This window comes from Thunnus thynnus, chromosome 5 (assembly GCF_963924715.1).
Source record: "Thunnus thynnus chromosome 5, fThuThy2.1, whole genome shotgun sequence".
In the NCBI taxonomy this organism is placed as follows: Eukaryota; Metazoa; Chordata; class Actinopteri; order Scombriformes; family Scombridae; genus Thunnus; species Thunnus thynnus.
In genome coordinates this window covers 1,343,637-1,368,412 of record NC_089521.1, presented here as the reverse complement: position 1 = coordinate 1,368,412, position 24,776 = coordinate 1,343,637, and the positions used below count along the sequence as shown (strand labels likewise).

The 24,776-nt window shown below is 39.1% G+C and overlaps 1 protein-coding gene across 1 annotated transcript in view; it reads right to left on the bottom strand.

Moving 5' to 3' along the window:
- The window catches only part of LOC137182449 (cytosolic carboxypeptidase 4), a 218,276-nt gene that overhangs the window by 111,133 nt on the left and 82,367 nt on the right, over positions 1-24,776 (bottom strand). Inside the window, exons 8-11 of the mRNA XM_067588662.1 lie at positions 18,707-18,915; positions 15,240-15,405; positions 14,710-14,777; positions 7,014-7,130 (exon numbers count right to left, since the gene is read on the bottom strand). Of these exons, the coding sequence (XP_067444763.1) occupies positions 7,014-7,130; positions 14,710-14,777; positions 15,240-15,405; positions 18,707-18,915 (560 nt within the window). The remainder of the gene's footprint in view (positions 1-7,013; positions 7,131-14,709; positions 14,778-15,239; positions 15,406-18,706; positions 18,916-24,776) is intronic.

The following is a 24,776-nucleotide window of genomic DNA, read 5'->3' as shown; positions in this document are numbered from 1 at the left end:
CTGCAGATGTTTCAGGACTGTATCAGGGGTGTGGAGGAGACAGTGGCATGGTCTCAGCTGAGTCCCTTCTTCTTCTGATGAAAAAAATAACTTAAATAAAATAATAAATAAATAAATAACCTTAATAAAAAAAACTTTAACACCTACATTTCATTATTACAGCAAGTTTGTGCAGTAAAGAGTGGTTTGCTGAATCTGACTTGAAACATTTGCATGAACAAACCTGATGGGAAAAAAAGAAAGGTTTAGGATATGAATGCAACGTCAAAACTAAACTATTGTGTATGCTGCATTATTATTTACTGCTTTTTATTTACCTTGCCATCTCCTGCAGGGATCATGTTGTCCTATTATCAGAAAATGTGTCTCCTGAGAGGTATGTTTTTGGCTTTGTTGCAGCTTCTGTTATTTTACAGCACAATTCATTATCTGTGCTTTGGTTTCCAGCCAGGGGCACAAACATGTTTCACTCATGACAGAAACAATATCAGTTGTCAGCTAAATGAACTGCAGCAAATTTAGGTTTCTGCAAAACACTGATAGGTTTCATTTTCATCATGCATTAAGATATAAACTAACAAGTCTTCTCTGTGGGAGAAGATCACATGGTGTGTTTGATTAAGGGAACATGCCTCCTGCTATAATATTCAGTCACTGTATAACAGAGAACATCTCAGGATAAAAACCTTTCATCTGAGCTGCTTTAATCCTCATAATATATTCTAACATATTAGCATGAACATGCTACCTATTAGTCAAATATTCGCATATTTATCATGAGTCAAGTCAGATGGTATCCTGTGTTTTATGACATGAAACATTATCATGAACTGAGATACTCATTCATTATCTCCCATCTATCTCTGACAAAGTCTATTTCTGTCTCTATTTCTCAGACCCAACCTCCTCTCCTTCCTTTCTCTGTAACACACATGATTTTTTTTCTCATATTCAGGGCTGATATTTGGAGAAATCAAGACAGGCCTGTCACAATATGTCTACAGTACACCTTCAGTGTGTTTATTCATGTATTTATTCACACCAATAAAATGCATTCACTGTAGAAAAACATGGCCACCTGTGATGTCGCCTACACATTCCTGAATCTTTGATTAACCACATACCACTGTCTTTGTCAGTTATTGGAACCAGAAAATACAAATTATGAAAAATGGGTACAAAGCCTGGGTGAGACTGGGATGCAGCAATCATGTTGCAACTACAGCTCACATTAGGCTTAGTCATGTGTCAGTCATGCAGACACACCTGAAGCCATATTTTCTTTAAGCCCTATTCAATGAACAACGATTCTGAAACTCACCAAAAAGACAAATGAAATGAATGACTTACTCCATAATATCTCTTGGTAAACTGTGATAAACTGCAACATAAGCAGAGCTGTTACTTCATGCAGCTGTCTTAATGAGGTATCAAATACTTACACCTTTCTCTATGGTGGCCCCTAACAAAGCAGATACAAGGGCGAAAGAGCAAACTTTAAGGGAAACACAATCCAAATAAAGAAATGCTACAAAAACCAAAACACATACAAAAAGGGAAAACACATACATCAAGAAAAATACTACAAGGCGTCTACTGGGCGTGTTCTGGACTGCTAGAGGGAGTGATGGGATCAATTTGAATAAGCAGCAGCAAGTATAAAGATGCTGTTGTCATGTTGTGTGTTAAGGATTCACTGCAACAAGTCTGCTAAAACAACTTCCTGTGTCTAAACGACAGCAACCTTTCAACATAAGATCACACTGCATTAAATCAGACACCGCCACATCTCCCTTTCTTTGACAACATGCAATTGACATAAATATTCATTTCTCATGCTGATGCAAAAAATGTTTTTGACTGAATTTTTGTCTACTGGTGTCCAGGTTGTGCGGTGAAGCTGAACAGGGGGGTCCGGTGGCATGTTCCAATGCAAAAAATTTTTAAATGGTGCAATTTGATGCATTCTGGTCATGATTTTTATCCCTGGCAAAGGCAATAGTTTGTGCATGAAAGGTATAAAATAAACCATTTTACCTTCAAAAAGTATGCTATTTCTCTCCTTACTGAACTTACTGAGTCTTATTTCTCTCATACTGAACAAAAAAGTTGTAGGCCTACGTATTTTAACTATTCAACTATATTTTAGAATAAAAATAATTCAGCTATCTGTACTTGTTATCTTCATCAACTTTAAAGACAACCAGAATCTACATCAGTCTATTAAAGAAAAAACTTGTCACTTTCATATTAACATATGTTATATTGATTGTTGATATGCACACTGACTCTTATTCCGACTGCACACTACAATCACAATCACTACTCTTATCGGTTCAATTTGATTAATAAATAATTGCTTTTTAAAAAATATATCATTTTAAAAAAGAATTTATTTATATTTTAAATATAACTAAATGTTTCTAGAGCACCAACAGTAATGTTTACAACAGCAAAGTCACTATATACACTCAATAATGTAAATAATTAAAATGTCAATAACATAAATAATATTTCTGACATCAAAATACTGAGTAAAGTTTAGAGAGAATGAAGAACATTGATCATTGATCCTGGCAGACAGAGGAGGGGCTGGTCTGTCTCAGCCACTAGGTCAGTTTACAAGAATCTGCCAAATTTTAAGACAAACTAAGATAAACAGTTAGACAGCTTTTGTTTTAGCTTGTTCATAAGAATTCGCTATTAGCCGAGCTAGCGCGCTGTTGTGTAAAACATAGCAGTGATGGAGGAGAGACTGCAGCCAGAGCAGATTGAATTATTTTTTGTACTTTTGTACATGTTTATGCTTGTTGAACAGGTGTATTGATAAAGTATTGGCTTTTTACTTGCAAAGGTTTTATTGCACTTTCAGTAACAGGCGTTGCTCCGTGTGTGTGTGTGTGTATGGAGGAGCTCAGCTCCAACACAGAGAGCAGAGGAGAGACTGCAATGTGATAATAAATTATAAAAACACATTACAAAGTACCGATAAAAGAACTGGTAAAGTTGGAGCTTATCAATACTACAGTCTTTAATAATTCAGCCCTGGGGTCCGTTTAATACTGAGTTTCAGTATCCATCCCTACAGGGAAGTAAGTGCACATTAAATAAACTTGCCATACCTTTGATTATTTTGGAGAAAACAGACATATAAATCAATGCATATACAACTGTGGGGAGCTGGAACAAGCATTAATGTCTGGAACAACAGCATCTCTTTCCCTTGCTGTTTAATCATATACAAAGTGAAAAATGGAAATGCCGTTGCAGAGTAAAATCTTTTTTGCATTAGCAGTAAAAATAAACAGACTTCGACTGAACAAATAATTCACTTTTGACGGAAATCTGTCTGTAGACGGAGGTCTTGCACCAATGATCTGTCTCAAAAAACATGTTAAACTCAACATAAAGCATTCCTAGACATTTCATCTTCAACATTACTTAACCTCACAGATAGAACACAGATAGATTCTTTTTTTTTAAATTCTACTATAGTTCCCCTACACACAAGTCCAGTCTTTTAGACGTAATTAAAACTCTGCCAAACCTAGTCCTGATGGGGACAAGTGAAAAGCTTTTTGAAGTCTGTAGTGTTGGAGACTCGTGAAAATCTGGAGTAAGCAATGGCATCTCGTCTTGCTGAGCTGGTGTGCAGGGTGTCTCTGTATGAGATGTAGTCTCTGACAATGGTTGGCATCTGTTTCGCCTGATGGAAACTTTTGGACTGTCCACAAAATATAAACAAGGTGTGGAGTGAGTTGACACCACTGTGCCTGGAGAATTAGCATCTGTGACCCATACTGGCTGTCCTGGTGTCCTTTAACCACCTCTCCCTTTCTTGAATGGCAACAACGGCTCTGTCAGGAAAGTCTGGTGTGAGCAGCAAGGGATGCTAGGGTATTGGCGTTCGTAGTCTCCGTCCCATAAGAAGTTGAGCAGCCATTAGACAATGGGGTAGCTCTATAGGCTAACAAAGCAAAGTATGGATTCTGAGCTTTCTTTAACAGCCGTTTCACAGTCTGGATGTGGCGCTGTGCCTCTCCAATGCTTTGAGCAAACCTGGGGCTACTGGTGATGTTTTTGAATCCATAGGCTGCTGCAAAGTCCACAATGCAAAGTTGATTTGAAAACTGTGGTCCATTATCACTGTAGAAAAGTTTGGGGATGCCGTGAGAAGATGGATTGGCGATGCACTATCACATCGTCTTGTCGGAGTTAGTTTTGCAATCTCCACAAATCTAGAGTAGTAGTCCACTATTTGTAGGTAGTTGCTGTTGTTCTGCCACAATCTCTCTGGAAGCTCACTAGATATTAGTGACTCCACAGGATTAGTACACTCTTTGATGCATGTTTTGCAGTTTCTCACTAGTTCATTTAATTGGCTACCCAGGCCAGGCCACCATACTTTTTCCCTGGCTTATGCTCTGCAACTTGTCATCCCTTGATGTCCCTCATGTAATGCATCTAGGACAGCACATAGCTGTAGGAATGATTAGCCCAGAGCCTCTGAGCAGAAATCCATCATGCACAGTGAGTACAGGTCTTTCTGGCTAGTAGGCTTTCACTGGCCCAGTGAGTTGGCTATGGTCAGGCCAACCTCTTAAGCAAATTGAGGTGACCTCTGCACAATAATGACATCTTTGAGCTGTTTCTCTGTCGTGTGAGGTATGTTGAACTGGCAGGTAGGCTGTTTACTATCTCATCTACATCATAGACTGGAATAAATAATGGACATAGCCACCCTGATGCCACCCGTTGGTTTTTGGACTCCCGTTCTGAAGACTTGAGTTTGCATTTTGACCGTCGCAATCTTAGATTTTTGGAGCCAGAAGTGACCATATTTGAACAACAGTGTGAAGATGACCCTAACGCTAGCTGCTAGCTGCTAGCTGGCATTCTCCTAACGGCCCAAGCACATCAGGTGCAAAGCAATTCGTTTTGTAACATTTTTCTAGTTGCATGTGTTTTCCCTTTTGTATCTGTTTTGGTATTTGTTGCATTGTTGTGTGTGCTTTTTATTTAGGAGCCACTGAATTTTTCACACCCACTCACTATTCATTTAGTCATTTTTACTGATATAATGTGAGAGCTCCACTCAATACTTTAACAATGAATCAATTGGTTATGTGAAATGTAGCAACAGTCTACAGAGTGTAGCAACTCTGTGAGGATGTATGAGGCACAGCTGTGCTTTATATATGCAGATATATCTAAGTGCACAATTATGTATATATTATATGTCTGCTGAATGTGTGAACACGTTCTCATCCCAGGTTGTCAAATACCAACATTTTGTCATGCCCCTCTGGCCCCTCTCATGCAGGTGCACAAGGCACCCTTTGGTGTCTGTGTAGCAACGCACCAGGCTTTCAACTAAATCCAATGCAGACCCATCTGTGGCCATACTACATGCTCAGAGCAACTGGTGTGGTCTGGTTAGGTTTAGGCACCAAAACACGGAAAGCTTAAGGGAAAGATTGTGGCTTGGGTTAACATGATTACTTGAAACATCGTCATGGCAACATGAACACTTGACCTCTCTCTGGCCTTGTTTAGTGCTGCAATGCTGCAATAACTTTACTAACCTTGTTCTACTTAGGCAAGCTCTACAACTTTACACTGACAGATCCTGAGTAATACCCAACAAAGTCATTAGAAAAATGACCATTGTGTACCTGTCAAGTTAACATGACTGAAATCCGTAAGGTCAGTGATTGAAATCCGTGAGCAACCCCCACCGCCTACACACACACAAAAAAAGACAACATGTGCAAATATGGGCACCTGGTTATGTTTAAAAATGGTGGAGCAAATTTGGACAGATACATAATTGGCAGGCGGTCTGGGTGTCCTCCCCCAGAAAAAAAAATGTAATTTCAAACAAATTTCCTGCATTTCTACACCACTTAACCTCTTGGATTAAATCAAGAAACAGCCACCTGCACTAGTGTGGTGTGAGAACGTCTCACCGTCAAAACGTTGGCAGCTCTGTGTTACAGCAGGGGCCCATCAGAATGTCTACATTTGTCCAGAGGTTTGTCAGAAGGACAAGATTCTCACTCGTCTCTGTCTATAATTAGTCATTTCTACCTCTAATCATCAATAATTCATCATAATTGATAAGTTTGATGGGCACATAAGCATGGGGGTTTCTGTGGTTATTTGACATTGCCTTGAGAATATGCAACATCATTCCAATAGAGACAGTAGGTGGAACAGATACCTGCCGCCTTCAGATGGCTTTACAGAGTCACCAGGGTAAAGAAAGGCCTTCAGTATAGGATGCTAGGTATTGTGGATGACAGATGCTAGTAAGAATCACCCGTTAATCTTTACTCTGTCTCGCTGACATTAATACCAAAACCAGAAAAAAAACAGTGGAAAGTGACCACAATACTTTGTAACATAAGTGCACTGAGCTTTCGACATCATGGTCCACACCCCGCGCAAACGCCATAATAGGGCTCTTTATGTTGAGTACAAAGAAAAAAGGTCTCATTCACAAATGATTTTTTTCTCTTAAAGTCTCCCTCCAAAAATGTGTTTTTCTTCTTGTTCCTTCAGTTGAATGTTTGAGCTTCTCTGTGCAGAATGATGTAAATGCACTTTGTTGTTTTCACATTCAAGAAGAAGAAGGGTTCAAGGTGTGCACCTAAGTGCAACATTTGTGACATCACAACTAGTTTAGAGCCAATCATGGTCCAGTATGCAACTTACACAAGTGTGATGTTAAAACTTGAAGCCTCCAGTGCACATACACTGGGAGTGGACTTAACACTGAAATAGGAGACATCTTGTGTTCAGCAGTTAAAGTCTTGAAATATTGAATATTGAAATATTTACATATTGAAAATTCTGTATTTTTCAATGATGGAGGAGAAAGATCATGATGAATCTGACAGAGGTTGAATTAGGCTCAATGAGCCCATGCAGAAAATGACACAGTGAATATCCAAACACACACACACACACACACACACACACACACACACACAGACATGTAAGTACTGTACCTTGAAGTCATGTGAGAGTTCAGGACAGAGGCAGCTGTATGGTGGCAGCAGCTCTTTAGGTCTGTCTGGATCAGGACGAAGACGAATTTTGTTTAGGTCACTCTCCAAGTCATCATCCTGGACAGAGAAACACAAACACACACACAAACACACTCCTATAAAAAGTGTGATGATTGTAGGCCAGTCAGGGGAACCAGGGAACCAGGCTAGGTAGAGTTTACTGAATGTCAAATCACCCTTAAACTGGGTGATTTGAGTTGGAATTTATCATTTCTCTTTCTTGCTCCACTCTCCTCAATCACTCACTCTTTTCAGTGTACTCCCTTTTACTAAATCCATCTCATCATCCCCCTCTCATTTCTTTTTCCATGTCCTCCTCTTTTCTTCCCACCCATCATTCTTTTCACCTTCTAATCACCTCACTACATTTATCTCACTGTAAATAATAGCGAGTTTAGGGAATGACTTAGTCTTGTTTTCAGGCTCAATCAAGCTGTCTCCATCTCATTTTAAACAAACAAGTGTAAAAACACTGAGTTACCCTGTGTAATGACTTCCTCTTCTAGCGAGGCTGCTTTCCCAGTGTGAAAGTATAAATTATGTTCAGCAAATGGAACATGACTGTGACTGAAACATCTTCTAGATCAGGGATCCTCAGGCATTTTCTGTCACACCCCCCTTTGGAAGCCAAAACAAAAATGAATGCTCGCTGGTGTAAACTAATTTAATTTAATAAAACATAAACTAACACAGCCAGCAAAGTTGAACAGTATTGGAAGAATATTTTCTAGAATATGAAGTAAATTGCAAGTTCTTCATGAGATTCTGTGCAAGTTCCATTTTGCCCAGTTTTACTCACATTAGACACAAAGCTCTCCTGCTATATTGACAGTGATCTCAAGAGCAAGAGACATCTTTTTATTTTGTCTGACTTGTTTGATCAATAACTATCAGCTGTTGTTTCTTTACTGTCTGAGCTCTGTCCATCGTGTACATCACATGTTGATTTGCTGTCACAATACATCTCTCTCTTGATAGGCTTGAAGCATCAGAGCACTTTTATTATTCCTTCATAAATTAGATCCATTGAAGATGTGCTCAACACTCGACCCCCAGCTCATGTGCACCCCCTGCAGTGGCCCTTCGCCCACCCCCAAGTTTAACCACGGTTTTAGTGAGTGTTTTAATTTGCTCTTATTTGTCTGCACTCATTTTCAAACCATGTGACAAGAAGAATTCGAAGCAGGATGGCTTTAGTGACCTTTTAAGTGGCTGTACAGACAAGGTGTCATCTGCTTTGTCATAACTTAATTATGTGCTGTGTAGCTTATGCAGTAGGTAGAATACTTAGATTTACTAACTCTTCTTTACTAGCAAACACTTGGGGCCCTATATTTGTGAACCCAGCAGCACGGCGCAGATTGCAGTCAAGTGCACCCTGCACAGCACGCCAGGGGTGTGCCCAGCACACTTTTGCTATTTTTGTGGCCAGGTGCACCGGGCATACATGTGGCACACTTACATATGGGATGGGATCAGAAAGAATACATTATCATACATTAAATGTGGGCATGTTGGAGGCTGTGACAATCATGTCACATTCGCTAAACACAGGGCTTACCTCATCATGACACACTGACAGTTTGAGAGTCCTGTGGAGTTTACCTCAGAGGAAGCTTATTATTGGCTGGGATGTGAAAGGTGCAGTGTTTAGAATTTAGTGGCATCTAGCAGGTCAGAGTTGGCAGAAATAGAATATAATATTCATAAGTATGTTTTAATTAGTTTAATTAGTTATTAGAGAATAATGTATATATAATATATAAAGAAGAATTGTGTTTTCGTTACCTAAGAATGAGTCCTTCATATCTACATAGGGAGCGGGTCCTCTTCCAGTAGTGCCTGCCGTGCTGCACCACCATGTTTCTACAGTAGCCCAGAATGAACAAACCAAACACTGGCTCTGAGAGAGCATTTTTCGTGAGTTTCACAGCCGTCGTAGGTTCTCCTACATGTTTGGAAGGGGAGGGTGAGGGGATGGGTATCCAGTTGGTTGCAGTCTGCGACCTCACTGCTAGATGCCACTAAATCCTACACACTGGTCCTTTAACAGTTTCAAATATGAATACAGCAGCTCAAATATGTCACCAAGAGCAGTGGATGAGTCTTGAATTAATTTTTTTGGAGACATTGATGATCCAGTAATCACCATGTTTTCTGTGTGTAATAGCTTGTGATTTTACTTATCATCACAATGAACCATACAATAACCAACTGAAGTTAAATACCTCTTTAGTGCCATATGTAAAATGACAGTAGAATTTAAAATGTGGTCTAGTATTTTGCATGTTATATTTTATTTGACTGTTTTACATGCAAAAATAACTGCTGACAGTTTGGTAAGGAAATAGTTGTTTGTTTAATCTTCATTTTGTGACACACATGATCCTGGTGCAGTTGAGGAAATAATGCCAGTTCACCACTACACTTTGCGTCCTACACCAGCATATAATTAGGGCCCTTGGGATTAGATTTCCTTTTTTAGCTTTTATGTTTTTTTCCAGCCACAGATGTGAGGCATTCTGTCCCAAATACAAGGGTGCGTATTTATCAAACAGGTGCACCATGGAGAGGTCTTCACAGGTCGACTCGACTCATGAGTCTGGGGTGTGTGTATCAATATGTCTAATACCCAAGTGGATAAGAGTGTACTCGTTATTAGCTTTGATCATCATGTCTCATAAGAGCACTATAGTTCCTTAAAGTCCCCCTCCACTCAAAAATGTGTTTTTCTTCTTGTTCCTTCACTATGATGTTGTTCTCCTCTCTGTGAATTCATCTGCTGAAGAAGGGAAGTTGTTCTGTGCTCACTTTAAGGAGAAATTTAACAGCAAGCTTAAAAGCAGTGTGTCTCTGCCCTCACAGCTTGAAAGTTTCAAACCTGTTTCACCTCTGACCAAAGCAATAGATGGGTGTGGTTGGGTGTGGTAAGTAGTGTCCTGGAGTACACCTGTACATCACAGCAGCAAGGTGAGAAGTCAAACCACTGGAGCTCAGCAAAGACAAGATTTAAGGGGGTGTGAAGTTACTCTTTAAATCTGGGTTTAAGACGTGTACCTACGAGCATGATTAGTGACATCACAACTAATTTGGAACCAATCATGGCCCAGTATGCAACTTGTGCAATATAGAAACTTGAAGTCTCCAGTGGACATACACTGAAAATGGACTTCACAGTGAAGTAGGAAACATCTTGTGTCCAGCATGAAAACTTTAGAAACTAAAAATACTTGTATATTCATAGATTCTGTATATTCATAGAGAAAACTGCTGGCTATAATCCCTACTATGAAAAGACCGGTAAGAGAAAAATAAAAATATCAAGCCAAACCCAAATCTCTGATCTGTCAGAGACCAAAATAGAAAAGCTGCTATTTGATTTTTGTTGGGAGCTGAGACAATGAAAGCATTTGGACAAATAGTTTATATGTTACTGATTCACCAAGATGTTGGAACATTAATGGAACTTTTTTCTGACAAGCTTTATCTGTGGGTGTCGTGGGTGGCACTTAGCACTATTGCTGGAATAGCTATTGTCAGTCCCCTGTTGAAAACAAAGAACATCTGTCTTTTCCTGTCTGCCACTTACTGCCACACTGGGAATGCAGCATTAGTCAGTGACTGAATCACTGTGTGCTATAAACAAATTATTCTCTCCAAATTACGTCTGTCCTCCACTGAGTAGTGTCTGCCTGATCAAAAGAGAGAAAAACAAAGATGCTTTCACAAATGCATTTTACTCCATAAATAATCTGGAAATGTTACATGTTGGCACCATGTTTTTGTAAAAGTCACTCTGAAGGTCTACTTAGGACCTGGTAACCTAAGCCCCTTTCACACATGCAGTCTATCCCTGAAATGTTCAGGAACATTTCCTGCATGGGGTCATGTGTGAATGGGAGCAGGCAACGATATTCAGGGAAATCTGTACTGCCAATTTCCCACCTCAAGACCTAGCAACATTTCAGGCTAGTAGTACTGGCTTATAAAGCATCTCTACAGATGCTTTACTAAGCTACTGATTTGTGGAAGGTACAACCTCACAAATAATGATCAGTGATTACCATAACCACTGACTGGGCCTGGTTTTAATATGCTGAAAGATATGTTAAACATTGTTTTGACTGAATTCAGACCAACAAATACAGTAGAGTTCAACTGCTCTCTCTCTCTCTCTCTCTAAAAATTTCCCTCCCTTCCATTTCCATGTAAGATTTCCATCCATTGCTTTCCATCTGTCTCTCATGTGCCTTACTCTCTGCTCCACTTCTCCCATCATTCCAGTTTCCATTTTTCCTCTTCTTATCTCTCCCACCTCAGCTTTTGTAGTGTCTGTCACTCTCTCCCTAGCCTCCTCATATTCTGGTTTCTCATTTTAAATCCTCCTCTTTTTACTTGGTTTTTTCATCTGCCATACCTCTTCTTTCATCCACTGCCCCCACAGCTCATCTCACTCCATTTCTCCCAAGACCCTCTCTCCATACTGGGACCGCCTACACTCTATTTTCTCTTTCATTAGCCACCTCTATCCTGTCCTGTTTTTCATCATTCTCTACCTCTCTACCTCTACCATGTTTGCCCTGCTCCCATCACTTCCAAAATATGATCTGCATTCCTCTCCTCTGATAGTCTCCCACTCTCTTCTCATTAAAGCATTTGATTGTCCTCTGTAATTTTGTTTTTGCCCTTGTCTGAACACAGAAATGCTCTTTTGTTGGTTGGAATGATAGCTATTAATAGCTTAAACTCCATTAATATTACAATTTTGTAATAACTACATATTTGTTTTTTTGGGTAAACATTTAGGCAACATAATGTTGGTTAGGGTTAGTTGAGATTTTGTTTCATTACTAATTGAACAATGGACATTTCTTTTCTATCAAGTTAATTCAATTCAATTTCAATTCAGTTTTATTTATATAGCGCCAAATCACAACAAAAGTCATCTCAGGGCCTTTTCACATAGAGCAGGTCTAGACCATACTCTTTAATTTACAGAGACCCAATGATTCCCCCATGAGCAAGCACTTGCCAACAGTGGTAAGGAAAAACTCCTCTTTAATGGGAAGAAACCTCAACTCCTCAGCAGAACCCGGCTCTTGGTGGGCCATCATCTGCTTTGACTGGTTGGGTTCTTTGGGTGTCCAAAGAAATGAAGGATTTTTTTTTTATTCAGTCCTAACACTCTGGGAGGTATATAAATCACTGCCTACAAAGATAAACCTTTTCAAAATTAGTATTTCTCTTCTGTAATACTCAGATTTTCAATCATCCATTGCCCCTGAGTGATTTGGACCATAACTGTGACAGTCATGCTGTGTGTATTTCTGTTATGTTGTTGGATATTAAAACATGAATTGTGTCTCTGTGTTTGAGTAATGACTTTGCTGTTACACAGCATATCTGTGTCATTAAAGTGAATTGATGTGAATTGAAATATTTTATGTAACTCCTGGAAGAACAGATCCCCACTGACCTCATCTTGCTGCTTGAGCTTAAGGAAGGGGTCTGTGAATAACAGCCTGTGAGACAAGTCTCTGATCAGGAGTAGAGGCTGTGACTAAGCATAAGCATAGTTATTGTTTCATTTCAAATCCAGTGTGCCGTAGGACAGTGTCACTCTACTAATACATACCTAATACTTTGTGGATAGGCATTTTTAGTGAGTCATCCTTGGCATGGTATTGAATAATGTCTATACTATGTTTTTCTTAGTTCTAATGTAAGTGGAGAGTTTTTGTTCCAAATCATAGAACATTCCACAAAGTGAGTTTTGGTATTTACACCTGAGTCATCAGTAGACATTGATCACTAACGTAGGCAGAGCTTTGCAGTGTCAAAGTGGCATTTACATCAGGAGTATTCCCCTCACCTGAACCTGTGTGGTAGCCGGTAAACTTACTGTGAACTTGACTGTACTAAAGGAGCAGCAGGTTGTTTGTCAGTAGTGATTAAGGAGAAGTGACAATATCAAGGATCACTGGGATTTGCATGTGGACCTGCTGAGATCAGGTGAATTGTACAAAGCTCAGTCATGATTTCTGCTGCATGTGTATATGTGTATTATTACTGCTTATCCTTATTTAGTCTCTTCACACTATAGTCTAAAGTTGTCATTGACATCGATTCCTAATATGAATCAACAAACTTAAATTCATGATTTGTGTTGGCATTGCAATTAGATGAAATACATAATTTCCTAAAAATTATCCATCCTCAAAGGTGGCATTTATGGTGCCATGTATTATTGCTTGTGAGGCATCTGCACCTCAGGCAGAAGGCCCATGTTGGACCATTTAGAGACAGCACATACAAATTGAGATAAATGAAAGGCACAAGAACACAAAAATATCCTTGTGGTGTCCTTTAAGGGATTTGTGCTGTACTTACATGCCTATCCTTGACCTGAATATATTTATCATTGTAACTCAAACCCATAGCTCAGGCTCTGAACTTAAGATGGTGGAGTGTTTTTAAACTGATAGAGGTAGGATTCTTCCTCCTGCAGTAAATGACAGCTAAAATATGAAAAAAAGCTAACTGGAATAGCATATAGCCCACTGCAAATGAAAGCATATACGTGCAGTTGCTGTTATTAAATGTTATATCTGTAGTGTAGGTTGTCAATCAAAAGAAGGGTTCCATTTTTTTTTTCTCTATTTTGCAACCTAAAGGTAGTCTGTGTGGCCTACAGAGTCAGTGGGCTCTACCAACATATTTAGGAGTCATTATTTATGATTTCATTTTTTCACAACAACAAAAGATGATTTGGATTTATTTTGGTATATAATCAGCAGCTGAGTTGAATTACTCCACATTCCTCTCATCACTCTCTGTCAGCTGAAACAAACTGTAAGCTGTCTTCATCAAAAGAGGATTTTATTACTGTTAGCATCAGTGAGGTGTCTTCTTTCAACAATAAATATGAAGCAGTGTATGAAGACATAATCCTGGTGAAAATCTGTTCCAAAAGATCGACTTTTGTAAAAAGAACCCAGATATTTTTGGGGTAACAGAAATTAATTTGTGGATAAATTATGAAAAACACACTCTCAACACACTGATCTTTAAAAGAGCAGTGTGGAGGATTTAGTGGCATCTAGCAGTGAGGTTGCAACCAACTGAATACTGAATACTTTCAAGTGGCCATGAAACTTGCAAAAAAACGTGAAAGGCCCTCTATAGAGCCAGTGTTTGGTTTGTCCATTCTGGGCTACTGTAGAAACATGATGGTGCAATGTGGCAGGCTTCGTGAAGGGGACCCACTCCCTCTGTAGATATAAAGAGCTCATTCTAAGGTAACAAAAACACAATGATTCTTAGTTTCAGGTGATTATACACTAATGAAAACATAATTATGAACATTATATTCCATTTCTGCCAATAGGTCCCCTTAAATCCTACACACTGGTGCTTTAAGGCAATAGTGTTCACATCTGTTAGAAATCTAATTTCAATAATTATGTTATTAAAAACCTTTCTTCTTTGTGATGCAAAACACATGTGATGAGGGATGCTATTAATTACTTTTACCTACTGACTGCCAACACTGGTCCTTATGATAAAGGACTAGTCCAGAGGACTAAAAATATAGAAATACAAACCCATAAACACAGAACCACATGTGCACACTTACATAGTCTTTGCTGTCTGCCTCTTGGTTATCTTCAACGTCCTCATCATCACTCTCCTCATTGCACTCATCTTAATAAACAGACAAAACACAGGTGGACATGTCAGTTGGTGTGATTGGTGCTGAGTAGCCCACTGACAAGCTTCAGTAAAGTGGATCTGCAGAACTGCAGCTGTGGTTTGGAGGAACTCCACATCCAAATATACGTCATATCCATCCAGTGTTAATATCTGCACACAAGTATCTATTTCGCAGCAAAAGTACAATAAATAAATCGAAGGTGATTTCAAATTAGCGGGAAGAATCTGAACATGCTTTCTACAGGCAACTGCTACACTGCATCCAAATACAATTAACAGTACATTAGGAATACACCACCAAACAATGTTTATAATATGTAATTTTGTTCGATTGTTGGGAGAGTATGGGTGTTTTGGACTAACAGCTGTTAAAACCACAGATTCTGCGCTAACAGCTGCCAGTGGTGCTTAGACTAAATATTGACTGAAAGAAGGTGAATACTGAAACTATACCTAATGGTATGTCAATATCAGGGAAAGCATGGGGTCTTCCTGGCAGGGGGAAGGAGTATGCAGACTGATCTGATGTCAGCAGTAGAGGGGTTTTAGGAAGACACTTCCTCATCAGCTGGACAGAGGGCTCCACCAGACACTCCAGACTTTTACTCAACAAACATGTCTGTGGATACAAAGATAAATAACATGTTAACAACATGACAAACTTCAGTCAGTTAACAGAATCATCTGTAGGGAGACAACACAGTTACTGTGCAGCTCATTCATGGACTGTAGTGTCTTGTATAAACAGGTAAAGCAAACTGCATCTTCAGGAATATAACTGTCAATTTCAAAAATGGAGACAAAGAGTTTATAAGTGTTTTTTTAAGCATTCAGCCTTCTTTGTGTTTGTGTTACAAGTTCTAACTTCATTATCTAACTTCATTATTCAGTGGTTAAAGTGGACCAGATTGGCAGTTTCATACATAATAATGTCAAGCAAGTTCATTTTAGCGGAGATGGGTCCAGCTGCTGCCTGTAAACCGGGGAGGCGACATGAGTCTAATTCCCCTTCCAACCACAATGTGGGCTGCAATGGCAGAGTGGCGATGTCCGTACTTCTGCTTGTTGATTCCAGAGGCCTGTACTATGAAGGAAGTTCAACATACCCAGGATATCTTCTTGTTAGCTGGCTTTACTGAGCCTCACATTAGCCATCCAGATAACCAGCACTACAAAGCTGGCTATCAACTAACTCAGTCAACTCTGGGTTTTCCGGCTACGAGCACGAGTGACTGACTGCTGACTGACTGATTGACTGCTCTGGAGCAGGTTAGCTGTTGAGCATAAGTTACCATGGCGATGTACCCCAGTAAGAAGTGAACCACCATTGTAACCCTGAAAACCCAGGGTCAAACCTGAAGTTGCCTTGCTGACCCCAAATCCTGCTTTGTAGAGCAGGCCTGGGGGAAAGTAAAGACTGCAGAAGCAGTGACTCAAAGACTAACTTTGCTGAAAACTTTAGCCAAAATATGAGATATTTGTGCTTTGGTATGTTTGTGGTGAATGAAACTTGCAAGACCTTTCTTTGTTTGAGCTGATATTCATCTGCTGACCTTCAGTAAGTTTGTTCCTTACATTTAATCAGCTATTTCTCCACTGTGGAACTGGATGAAGACAATTTTGTTTTATCTCTGAATTTTTGTCATATTCTTAACATAACATTATTGATAATCTCACCACACAATAACATTGATAATATTAATTGATATTAACAACAACGAACAACAACAAATGACCATACTGCTCTGTGTCCTGTATTTGTGACTGACAGTAAACCACTGTAGCGTTATTATCTTTCATGTAGTCAGACAGATAAACTGGTTCAGATAAACAAAGCCATGTCAGGCTTTGTCAGATAAACAGTAGACACAGGTGTGCATGATGTAACTAAGTAAATAAATGATAATGATAACTCAGTGATATTTGAAGTGTGAGTTATATAAATGACTTGTGTGGGAATTCTGCACTTTGTCGTCTGAGCTGTCAAAAACGGATCTAGAATCTTTCCAGACTGATACTGACACAAGACAGAAGAGTTAGTATAGGGTTGGTGCACACTGAAAATTAACTAAGTTATAGATGTTTTACATTGAAATGTGTTATTTTCATTTAATTTCTCTCATGTTTACACCCTATCCCTAATCTTGTCTGTCCTCTGTGTTCTGATAACAGGCTGCAGGTTCATTAAATCCAGATTTTGTTAGTTTTGTCTTTCTCTGCCTGAAATCAGTGCAGTTCAGGTCCATTCAGCTGCTTAAGAACTATGAGGCAGCATGTGGAGCGGCAGGACTGATTGATATGTTGTGAATGCATTAATGTATTTTCTATCTGTGATTATATGTTTTCCTGGTAAAACCAGAGTCACAGACAGCAGGATGAAGTGGCTGCATCCGGAGCTACAGAAACAGCCGATACCTGCTCAGCCTTCTCATCATCACCGCTGACCCTCAGCAGTGGCCTTCACTCAGGTCTGATGGCTGCAGGATGAGGATAGCACACTGGGTGAGTACTTAGTTTCAGTTCAGTATCATGCTTTTTCCACAGCTGATCTGTACTGATCAGTGCTAACAGTCTAACTGGGTTGTGCATGTTTTCTTTACAGTCACCAGAGACCCAGCCTGATCTGAACTGAGAGGTTCTCTGTGATCACAGTGAATGGATACGTCTATAACTCTGTGACATCATCAGGAGATCTGGATCAATGGACCTGATGCTGCTTGTCAAGTAAATATGCACTTATTTCATAGTGCAATTTTATTTTGTATAAGTTGTTTTCAGTTAAGTAACGTTTATTTTGCTTGTCTGTGTTTTGTCTTGTCTGTCAGCAGTGTTGACTGTGAGACAGGATTCTATGAAATGAACAATACAATAACGCCACTATGGACACAACTACAATCAACAAGGTCCCAGCACTGACGTTCATTTCTTTGGTGTTAATGTTCTCACTCCCACCCCAGACACAACTAATCAATAAGAGGTGTGAATGTTCTCACCTGGCTTATAGTGATGCATTTTGGTTCGCTTGGAATTTTCTTGGTGTAAAGAAACTGAACCAGGAGCCTTAAATCATCATTTATTTATAAAAAACTGTTTGAGGTCATTTTAACCAATGGTTATAGGTTATAATGAGGAGTGACTTAACTCGTAACATAGAGTGACGCTTAAGGAACATGGAACTGATGAGAAATGCTTGTATTCTGTGGCCATGTATAATTCAATTTCAGGGTCACATGGCACAAAGTGAAAAGTGTTTCATTGAGTGTGACATCTAAATCATTGCAGGGAAGAATATTCTCATAATTTAATTAGAAAAAGGTTTTCATGGATGTCCTGCTGCTGACTGAAGCCACCTGTGTGCTGTCGCCAGCACCTTTAGTCATTAAGTTACTGTAATTTAATATTTCCTTTTATTTCAAGAAATAATTACAAAACATACTACAATGGTGTGAATCCCTTGATTTGTTGGCCATTTTAAGTACACTCTGTGGTGTTGTTGAATGAGTAAGTCAAAACATTACAGTAGCTGTAGGAAGAGACAGGCTGTTTTCCTGTTGGAAATGATTTGTAATTGCTGCAAATGATGTAGAGAAGAAACTTTGCTGTGTGTTCAGATGTTCTAGAAGGACTGGGACAAAGACTGGGACAAAGACGATGTGCCACACCTGAGTCCCATTGTGACACTAATCACAATACTTACTAATTTGAGCATAGGTACAAAGTTTCATGAGTTTTCATGCATCCTAAAGGCCTTAAACATGGATTATAAAATAAAAATTGAGTATAAAATTAAAATTGATGCACAAAATCCAAAATGGCTGACTTCCTGTTGGGCAAAAAAAATGAAAAAATGTAAGCACAGTCTTCTATCCAACAAAAAAAGAGAATGAAACAGAAAGAGGACAACACCTTCTGAACGTTACCTGTGTAGTCTGATGCAGCAGTCTGATGCCTCCGTGGGACACCAAAGCGTGTCTGGCTGCAGCACAGTGGGTAGCCTTATGGAGGCAGCGCAGCAGCGCATGGCGAATTGCTACAGCAACATGTTCAGTATCCTTGCTGTGCCAGTCTTCGTAAAGCCGCAACAGGCCTGAGATGTAACCCTTAGATACCACTAAGCAAACATTAGCCCCTGTGAGGAACAGACAGAGACAAACATAGGAGAGGGATAGAAGGCATCAGCATGTTTCACTCTGTGATCCCTTTCCTGTTGACATCAACTTGAATAGCTGCTGACTGGACAGAATGTGGACTGAGCAAATCCACACAATGTCCAGCAATGTAAATAGTCAAGATATTTGTCACATAAGTTTTAATTCATACTCAAACTCAACTTTGTTTGTGATATCTTAAGTACAGTGTAGGAGTATTAATACTTTATTAATGAATTACCTCGTTACTGAGGGTACCACTTCCTTTTTGGTTAGGATTTGTTAGTGCCAGGAGGGAGCACTAACCCTTGTTCAATTTAATCAATGAATCACTCTCATGATCATAAGTTTTTGTCCCAAACAGTGACCTCTGTATACTGCAGCTCAAAGAAACAACCAAACACTTTTAGAATAAATGAAGACATTTATTAATAGCTAAGCTATAAATCAGTAAGGTCTAAGAATAATAATAAAAATTAAAGCTGCAAGCAGCGTTGGTTGGGACCTTGCACTCTGGCCCGTTGGAATCAGATCATTTTGCTTTTTAAAAATAAGGGCTGTTTCTTTCAAATGTGGTGTGCTTTTATTTTGAAAAGTTTGATTGACGTGTACTGTCAGGTGTGTAGACACAATAAGTAACTGCAGCTGGACATAGAAAAATACTCATATATTTGACCTACATACTTTGACCTACAAATCTTGAATTTATATGTTTTTTCTATCTTTTATAATGAGTGTGTATTGCGGAATGTTTCACAGCACTGAGGGAGTGACATCATCAGAAGCAGGTGGAGAGGAGGATTTTAGAGTACGCTTCTTGAAATCCCCACATAAATCCCATGACTTTGGCCAAATCTTACATTCAAAATCATATTTTAGTAGGAAATTTCGTGGTGAATCCATTGATACAGGTTTGAAAGTGGTCAGACTTATAGTTTAGATGTCAGAAGCCTCTGTTTGACACAAAGTTCATGCCTCCCCATTGTTTTACATTGTAAGGGTGATGTGGCACTGCAACTTTGACAGCTTATAAAATCCAAACCATTTGAGTTATTACACAAGTTTTTGACAACTTTTTTTAAGCATGGTGTCATAAATCATCTATTAAAGTTTGAAGCTGATAGAAGTTTGTTCAGGGGCCAAAATTGGGGCAAAGTCTTATTTTGAAAGTCAAATTGCAGACTTCCTGTTGGATTTAGGTCAGAGGTGTCAGTGTTTGATTTGTAGTTCTTGATGAGATGAATAATTGAGTTCTAGTTTGATCTCTCTAAGACATTCCTACAGGCTGTGGTGGCCATTTTAGTTACATAGGTGGCACTAGAGAGCACATTTTGGCACTTTGGGGGTTGATTTTTACATTTTAACAAATTTTTCACCAGACCTGATGTGTGTGCCAAATTTGGTGAGTTTTTGAGCATGTTTAGGGGGTCAATTTAGGTGTGAAGTCTGTAATACTAAAGAAAGAAACAAACAGACATGAAAAACAATAGGGTCCTCACCCTCAGGCGAGGACTACTGTTTTACAGTACAGAACAGTACGGTAATAATAAGGAATTTCTCAGGTATGTCTTAATATAATAGCCCAGTGCCCATATGAACAGTGAAAGAGGTTTTCCTCACTGTAATCATTCCTCTTGTTCATACTGGCTATTAAAAGATCCCCTTCATATGTGCTTTCAGTGTAAGTGATGGGGGACAAAATCCACAGTGTGCCCACACAGTCATTTAGTGCAAAAATGCATTTAAAAGTTGATCTGAAGATTATATGAGACTTCCGCAGTCTGAGTTAGTCTGGATATCGGTCACATTTACAGTCTTTTTAGCATCAAATCCCCTCTTTGTGTTTCCTCGGACAGTGTTTCCCTGTGGAGCTGTGGTGGAAGTATAGTAACAAAAAGAGGGACTTTGGCACTAAAAACTGTTACTTGATTTGAGTCATTTGGATGACTGAAGCATCATTTTAGCTTCAGATAAACTTTTAAATACATTTTTGCACAGAAGGAGGACTGTGGATTTTGTCTCCCATCACTTACATTGTAAGTGCATTATGAAGGGATCTTCTAATGGTCAGTATGAACAGGAGGAATGATTACAGCAAGAAAAACATGTTTCAGTGTGGGGGCACCTGACTGTTTAAGACCCCCCACCCAACAGTGTTAGTGCCTTCAAATAATAGTTGTACTATCATTGTCTTAAAGTTGAAACAGAGGAACTCTTATCTGTGAGTCCTAAAACCACCAGCAGATATTTTTTCTAATAAGTGCTTGGCTAATTTTGTACATAAGGATAAGCTCAAAAAATATAGCTGAATTGAAATAATCAAGGAATTAGTGATTATGTGTAAATAAATCTGAATCAATTGGATTACTACAAAATGAGGCAGTGTAAATATAAAGACAAGTGTAAATATTCAAAAATGTGTTAAAAGCTGGTTTTGATTTAGAGTATTTGGAATGTTTAGCTATATTTCTACAGAGACAAACACTGCAGTTTAGTAGGTTAGATGGCAAACACAGAATATGTAAGTGTTGTTAGATTAGCCTGTCCCAGAACAGTTCAGAATCAGGAAGGAAATTGCATTCAAAATACTGGTCATCAGGAAGAAAAATATTTCATATCTACAAATATGACTTGATATTAGGGTAATTGGTGCCTTTATGTTCACTCCAAACATTGCATTATAGATCAAAGTGAAACACTGAGAGCAGGCTCATTTCGATGTTCCAGTTTATGAGGAATGCAGTCCTCTTGATGTTCTGTGCAAATTGGCACTTTGACATAAGCGCAGCACAATATTGCATAAATCATGAAAAAGCTCAGAGCCCTCCAAATCTCTCGCTGCCTCTGTAGAAGTGACTCTCTGTCACCACACAAAATGTGTCCATGAGTCTGGTAAGTCTGTACACAACAAGAATAGAGGACGAGTTTAGACAGTCAGAGAGAAAAAGGAAGCATAACTGTTTGCTGACTATTTTCTGAGTTGATCTGAGTTTATCTGCAGCTCCAGAAGGTTACAAACAGTGAGGACAATGCATCCTCTCTGAGGAAGCCCTGCTGCTGCCTTGGATCCATTACAGAAGAACTCATGTCTATTCACTTATATTAATAGAAAAGAGGTTGCAGTTCAGGTGCATACAGTGTGTGCACATGCATCAAGGACTCTGACTGGAAAGAATAAATAAATGGCTGTGTTTAAAGCATACATTTGGTTATTTTCCATAGTTTCTAACTCTAAACAAATCTCATGTACAGAGCCAAACCAACAATGAACTGATCTAACAAGCAGTGTGTGTGTATCAAAGCCTGATATATCTTATTCCTCTGTGCCGTAGAGCTCTGTTGTTGTCCAAAAACTATTAAAACACATCAATGAGCCACACTGTTGCACTGGGTGACATGTTCCTTCATCACCATGAACACACACACCGTAGATTATTTTCTCTCAATTCCATACACACTGTCCTACTGCCAGAAATACTCACTAAAGCATCAAATGTGTGTATTAATCCACTGCTGAAAATAGCGCAACAACTGCAATATTTTCTCCTGTTTGAGTAACGTTTGTGAAAAACTACATTGACAAGTTGTTTTAGGAAATTACTGAGCCTAAAAAATGTAATTGATGAATATATATTTGTGAGTCTTTTTTAAAGCTTTATATCTTCAATAAGAACCAATGGGCTTGGGGCTGAGTGTCAGAAGGTATTGAGAGACGGACTAACACATTATTGGTTTGATTCTTTTAATGGGATTTGTTGACAGTAAGAATATACAGTATCTGCAAAGTTACACTTTCAGGTCCTTGTGCTTCAATACAATCATGGGAGAAGTTGTCCTTTCAAAGAAACAACTTTTAAGTGTTCATATAACCTACAATAATCCTTTCATATATGAACTAAGCAGACCTTTTGATTTGATATAGCAAGAGAAGCCCAGGTGGACATAAATGATACAGGAGTGGATACCTAAATGGAACCAAGATATCAATGTTTCTAGTTCCACCTGTGCTTTTCCTGTAATGATATGTCAAATGTTGCTTTGAAAAGATGTATAACTATACTGTCCAGAATGCAATGAAATCACATCCTGGATGTGACATGATCAAGATCAAAAACTCCTAGGGCCCTATTTTAATGATCTAAAGCACACCATCTGAAGCACATGGCGCAAGTGCATTTAAGGTGTGTCCAAAGCCACTTTTGCCATTTTAACGGTGGAAAAATGGTCGATGCGCCAGGCGCATGGTTCAAAGGGGTTGTCCATAGTCTCCTAATTAATCATGGGTGTGTTTTGGGCGTAACATGCAATAAACCAATCAGACAATCATCTCCCATTCCCTTTAAAAGCCAAGTGCGCTTGCACCTTGGCGGGTTGCTTTTATGAGGGCGCATTTGCCAAGTAGTAAGAAGGAACGCTTCTCGGCAGAGGAAACAGATCTGCTCGTGGGCAAAGTGAAAGCGCACGATCCCGTGGCCCCAGACCACCAGTTTAAGATCCTGTTCATTCATTTGTTGCAAATGTATTTTCATTGGTTTTTTGAAAAGATTTAAAGGCTTTGATTTCTTTAAAATCGTTTTGTTCAGTCGTGGAGTAACAGGTAAAATCAGCAGGGTTTTAATTTCTGAAAGTATGGAAACCTGATCACTGTACTCTCAAAAATGTTAAAGAATATTTGTTAAATATTGTTCAAACATTAAATCATTAATTTTAATCATGTGAAGAATCATCAACACAGTTATCAGGACTTGATCAGCTCTCCAAGGTTCTGATCCTGCTGCTGGCAGCAGCTAGAAGCTGTGCAGATTTATTTCCTTTGTTAGTTTAATCATTGTTTTCACCTCATTTATTTCATTCTTTAGTTTAATCATATGTTCCTCATGTCATCATGTATTAATGTAGCAGGAAAGTCGATTTGTGTCTGATCCGTTGTTGTCCATCTGTTTAAATACCTACCTGTGTTGCCACGATTTCGTCAAAGAATTAGACAGTTTAATCCGTCATTACTGCGATTAGTTAATTCCTGATAAATATTATGACTAAACATTATGACATGTATTTTTTAAAATATGTTGATGTATACAAAAATAATCTTTCACACTGTAATCCTTTTATTTGTCATCTTTTGCAGGTTTGTGCACTGCTGCACATCCATGTGTGTGTAAAAAGCAGAGTGCATGCACGTTGTGCACCAGCCTGTGTAGGCGCACATTACTGTCTTGATAATGCACCCTTAAAATAACAGTGAAATACTGCGCCACTGACTTCAGACCAGGTTTTTGTTGGTCAATAGCAGAGACTCTGCCCTCTGCGTGTATTTTCTTATTATTTTGCTGTGTCTGGGACATTTCTGGGCCTCAGCCTTTGGGCAGTGGGTGTGTAGCCCCCAGCCAATAACAGCTAGGGCTATACCCGCATCCTGGATGTGAGGTCAGGATGTGTAGCGTAGCAACTGGGTTACATTGCTGTCTCCATCTCTCTGCTCTCTGTCTCTGTGTCATGGATGTATAAAGAGCTGCAGGTCTGTGTGTCTGCTTGACCGAGGGCGGGGCTGAGCTACACACACGCAGAGCAGAGAGGCCACAGCCGACAGGATGAATTATTTGTGCTTTAGAACGTAACCACTGTAAAACAATCAGAAAATAATGTTTTATTTATCTGATTCATGGCTTTGTTCTCTCTAACACCACTCCCTCTCTTCATTCACTCTCTAGCTTGCTTGACCACCACTCTCTCTATCTCTGAGCCAGGGAGAAAGGGCCAACTTTGCATGTTGTGTTTACAAGCACCAAACACCTTTACACTGTGTAGTGTAATGAAGACTGGAGCCTCTAGGGGTCAGTAA